We start from the raw sequence: 5238 nt of genomic DNA on the forward strand, positions 1-5238 counted from the left end.
GTGGGAGGAATAAGGGAATGAATTTAGAAGTGTGTTTTCAGTGCAGGTAATTTTTTGGTAAGTCCTACCCTTAAGGGAGATGCTGCCGGATTTTCCGTTGGAAGGTTCGGTGGCATTTCCCTGGGATCAGAGCTTGTCTAGGGTTCCGGGGAAGGAATTCTGGACGGGTCCTGACATCATATTTTTAAATTCCGTTCCCTTAGGTGCAATGGGTGGTAGACGTTCTTCCGGAGTGAACCTAATCCCCGTCGCTGTCTCAGTTCGAGAAGTTACCTTTGTCTTCATTTATTTCAATTGTAATATTTCTTTCATCCTTGTTGTATTCTATGCTTAATAGTACTTCATGAAGCTCTGTATACTATCTCGGACATTTATGTATTAATTATGCACTGAATTACTGTTATTCATTTGGAGTGCTGTAAATTTGTGGAATCAACTTGTAGTAATGTGGGAGAAATAAGGGGATGAATATAGAAGTGTGTTTTCAGTGCAAGAAATTTGTGGTAAGTCCAACCCTTAGGGGAGGTTCTGCCAGATTTTCTATTGGAGGGTCCGGTAGGATTTCCCTGGGATCAGGGCTTGTCTAGGATTCCGGTGAAGAATTTTGGACGGGTCTTGACAGACAATGCTTGTACGTACAGACCTATAGACCTAATTCACAAGCATTTGTTTGATAGCATCTAAATCTGGATTATACTAGTTCAACCAAAAAGCAAAATAGATAAGTCAAAAAACTTAAATGATGCAAATTGCAAAAGACACACCATATATAGGACCTCTCCAGACAACAAAGAAGTCCTAATATCGACATACGCTTAATTCCGTATCTCTCAATTGGAAACCCATTTTCTTATCTGCAAGAGAAAGACAAGACGGAGGATCAAACTCCATAAAAATATTATATTATTGGAGACAAGAGCATAGGATTTAGATGGTTTGATGATAAAAAATGCTTATATGTACAGACATATAAAGCTAATTCACAAGCATTGTTTGATAGCATCTAAATCTGGATTATAATATTTCAAACAAAAAAGGAAGCAGATAAGTCAAAAAACTCAAATGATGCAAAAGATTTACCATATATAGGACCTTCTTCAGACAACAGTGGTGCATCATTATCCATGAGAAGTCCTAATATCGACATGCACTCAACTCTGTAGCTTTCAATTGGAACCCATTTTCTTACCTACAAGAGAAGAATATTAGAATGTAGAACACATAATTATATTCAAAAGTAGCATAGCATTTTATGTATAATATAGTGCAGAATGATACACATGGACTCGAGCTAGATGGACAAATATCCGAAGTAATATATGAGTTAACGGAAAACTGAATAACCAAAAAAATAATAATAATAACCCAATGGATACATGTTTCTCTTATTTGCAATGAAAATACAATCAGAAATGATAGAGAATACAAAACATCTATCTTCCTGTGGTCTGGGGAGGAGGACGAGAGTGGAGAAGACGACCATGGCTTATATACTAGCCATTTACATCAAGGACAACCGGCCTTTAAACAACAGACACAAAACAAAACTAATCAAAACGACTACACTTTGGGCTAAATGAAACGGTGCTTGTGGAATTGAACAACAAAACAAACAATAGCTAATTAATAAAAAAGAAACGACGTCGACTGGGAAATCTTTATTGGTTTTCGGGACAAGAACAAGAGACCTCTTTCTGGAGGCAAGCCCAAAAATCTCATCGAGGTCAACATCATGAGGCTCAAGTACTTCTAGAGGCAATTCCCAATCGAAATGGTAAAAGAGACGAGCAAGTGCAATCTCTATGGTTGCTAATCCAAATGCAAAACCAGGGCAACCTCCAAATGGTACAAACTTGAATTATTGATCCTTGACAAGATCAATATCTACAACACTACCATTCTTATTATCCTCATCATCAATAAACCTCTCGGGATTATAAACTAGAGAATCCTCCCATGACTTTGGATCCCTTCCGATGGCAAAAGCGTTTATCACAACCCGAGTTTTAGCAGGTATTTCGAAGCCATCGAGAATGCATTTGTCCATGGATTCTCGAGGAGCCAGTAGAGGTGTTGGTGGGTGCAATCTCGATGTCTCCTTCACCACAGCTTTCATGTAATGAAGATGCTCAAGATGGGTCTCGTGCAATCTCCGATGCGACTTTCCGAACCTCTTCTTGTGCTTTCTTCATCACTCTTGGGTGCCTCACCAACTCTATCATTGTCCACTCTAGGATGGCAGATGTTGTATCCGTGCCTCCTTCGAACATGTCCTGTACGTAATAAAATCAAATATTATCAAAAGATCGACGTTAGAAGTTAATTTTTATATTAATTTGGGGAAATAAAAAGAATCTAAGTAATGGAAATTAATTAATAAGCTAAGTAAAACTATCAAAATGTATTTTAACAAATAATTAACCACGCAATAAAAATCGGCTGTGTAGGTTAATTAGGCCTGCAATTGTATGTTGGGTGACAATCATCATGATAGGTTTGCTGGGTGGGAAGCGATCCAATCTTATTACACGCTGTGTACTTTAATTTTGAGAACAGAACAATGAAGGTTTGAGAAATTACATATATTAAAGTTGATGAAAAATGGTACTTATCACGAATAGAATCCATATCTTATTTGGCTATATCCTTTTAATTAGGTTTTAACATAAAAAATCTAATTCACTTTTTAAGTATAGAGACAGGCTACTTACTCAGTTCATATGCCCTTCATATGAAATTGTGAATTCAAGAAACGCAAGCTAAAAAATTGTGGTAAATGATAAAAACAAAAAAAAAAAACAAAAAAGTACAGAGAGAGAAAAAGACACCATCCATAAAAAGACACGATCCATAACCAAAGCTTTGATATTTTCATCTGTAATGGGCACCTCCAAATCGTCTCGTTGCTGCAACCGAAGTAGAACGTCCAAAAAATCTTCCCCACTATTTCCCGTTGTTGTTTTTAATTCATTATTTTGTAAACGCTCATTGATTATTCCATCGCATATTTTTCTCAAATCGTTCAACTTCTTTTCCAACCTCCCACTCACCGAGTTAACCCACTTCCACTCGGGGAAAAAATCTCCTACGCAAAACCCAGAAAGCAAAACATTAGTCTCCGTTATTACATCCAGCAGATCACGATTATTCCCGACCCTCTTCCCGAACGCCGCGCGGCATAGTGTATCATTCATAAGGTGAAGAACGCCTTGATCATGTTGAGCCTCGACCCGGACTGATTCCGGATCCAATCCAACATCCTGTTCACCTCCTCTTCCCTGACGAGTTGGAACGAGTTGATCCGTTTCAAGCTCAGCAACTCGGTGACGCAGATTTTGCGTGCTTGGCGCCAGTAGGGACCGGTTGGGGAAAAGAAGACGTTGGAACAACCAATGGATAGGTACTAAGCTGAGATCAACTGTGGGCGGGTTCCGAAGCCCTGGGCGTGGGTTTTGAGGGCCAGACGAGCCAGTCGAGAGGACGAGATTATGACGGTTGGGACTTGGCCTAGTTGGAGGTAAATGATGGGCCCGAGTTTGTGGGCCGGTCGTGCGAAGGTTATGTGGGGCATGTCTGTGAGGAGATGAAGGTGACCGATAATTGGCAAGGCAGCTGTTGGTGAGGGTGGCAACGGACATGACTGTGACGGTGAGTGACCTGTACTACTACTCCATTTTCGGAGCCGAAAGATGCAGAAGAGGAAGGAGGCCAAGAGTAAGAGAGACTGAAAGACTGGAGACCAAAATGGTCCATTTGTTTAAAACTTTAACTGTCTGGTTCTGCTGTTATGATCTGTTTGTTTTCTTCCATGATTGTGGAATACATATACATAACATAGCAAGCAGATAGCTGAAGTTAGAAATGTGCAAATTGTCTTTCCATTTATTTATTCTAATAAGCAAATAAATAAATTTAGTGTTAAATATAAATGTACCCTTTATATCGATTCGTTATTATACAAAGAATTTTCTCTTTTTTCTTGTTATAAATATTATGCAAAAACTTACACGTCATTTTTTAATGTGAAAAACTTAAAAGTCAATTGTTAACTGCAAACCGTGCATTGTAAAAAAAAATTTAAAAAAAAAACTGCAACGTGGGCAAGTATATATATTTATTACGATGTCTCTGTCTCCTTTGTTTTATTATTATTATTTATTTGTTGCTTTTTTTTTATTTCTCTTTAATACTTATTTCTAGCTGGTATGTTTGTCTGAAATATAGAATCTTATGAAAAATTTTGCCCAAAAAGAGAAAAAATCGTATCAGAATCTTACCTGGTTTTGAACCAAAAAGAAGTGCTAACGTATGGATTGATAAAATATTTTGGATTTTGATCAAGGGATGAGAGCGTGGAAGTTAAATGTACTACCAACGTCTGGATAAAATCATAATTTAGCCTCAATATCAATTGATTACTCCTTTTTTTTTTCCTTTTTTTTTTTTTTTTGCACTAAAAGAAAAACAAACTTTCTGATACGATTTATCAGTCCAGAAACTATTTTAAGTTAGTATATTTCCAATCATTTTTTACAACCCTATGAAAGTCTAAACTAAAAATTTATAACTTTTTCAGCCTCCTTTACCATTTGCTGTTCGCATAATGGATGCACCATAAAACACAAATAGAGCTTGCCACAATCAAACTCACAGCCTCGTATGTATTAATTTATTACTCTAATGCACATTTAATTTGTCTCTTTCTATAACATGCCATTCATAAAAAGAACTCAGAAAAATAATACGAAAGTAAGCATAAAAAAAGTCTATATAACAAAAAAAATCATTATAAAAAATTTAAAAGGTTTCTCAAAATCCAAATGAAATCCACATCCTAAATTTATTAGTCATCAATTTTTTAAATTTAGTATAGGATTTTTTTTATCTCAAAATTTAATTTTATTTATTTATAATTAAAAAATAGACTTTTAATTCTTCAAAGACTTCTTCTTAATTACTTCTGATATATAGGTGTGTGAAAGACTATTTTCTTTTCTTTTTCTTTTTTTATTCCCTTTTTTTTTTATCTTAAAAGAAATAATGATTCTTATAGCACATATAAACACACGTCCTACTGGACAAAACGGGGGGGGGGGGGGGGGGGGGGGGGGGGGGGGGGGGCGGGAACAAATATATACACATACATATAAACCTTAGCATTTTCCCTTTTTTTTTTTTTCTTTTTTCTTTTTTTTTTTTTTTACAAAAATTATATCATATTCTATAAGAATTTTTCCT

General features: G+C 36.1%; 1 protein-coding gene across 1 annotated transcript; it reads right to left on the reverse strand.

Annotated features, from left to right (window-relative positions):
* Window positions 1–1024: 1024 nt before the first annotated feature.
* On the reverse strand, window positions 1025–3754 carry LOC125420205 (tryptamine 5-hydroxylase; the record flags this gene model as incomplete). The annotated part of the gene is given in 5 exon segments (XM_060817823.1): window positions 1025–1189; window positions 1640–2153; window positions 2155–2273; window positions 2844–3199; window positions 3202–3754. Coding segments are annotated over 5 exon segments (1707 nt in total), but the record flags the coding sequence as incomplete, so codon positions are not given.
* Window positions 3755–5238: the final 1484 nt, after the last annotated feature.

Source organism: Ziziphus jujuba, chromosome 6 (genome assembly GCF_031755915.1).
Source record: "Ziziphus jujuba cultivar Dongzao chromosome 6, ASM3175591v1".
In the NCBI taxonomy this organism is placed as follows: domain Eukaryota; kingdom Viridiplantae; phylum Streptophyta; class Magnoliopsida; order Rosales; family Rhamnaceae; genus Ziziphus; species Ziziphus jujuba.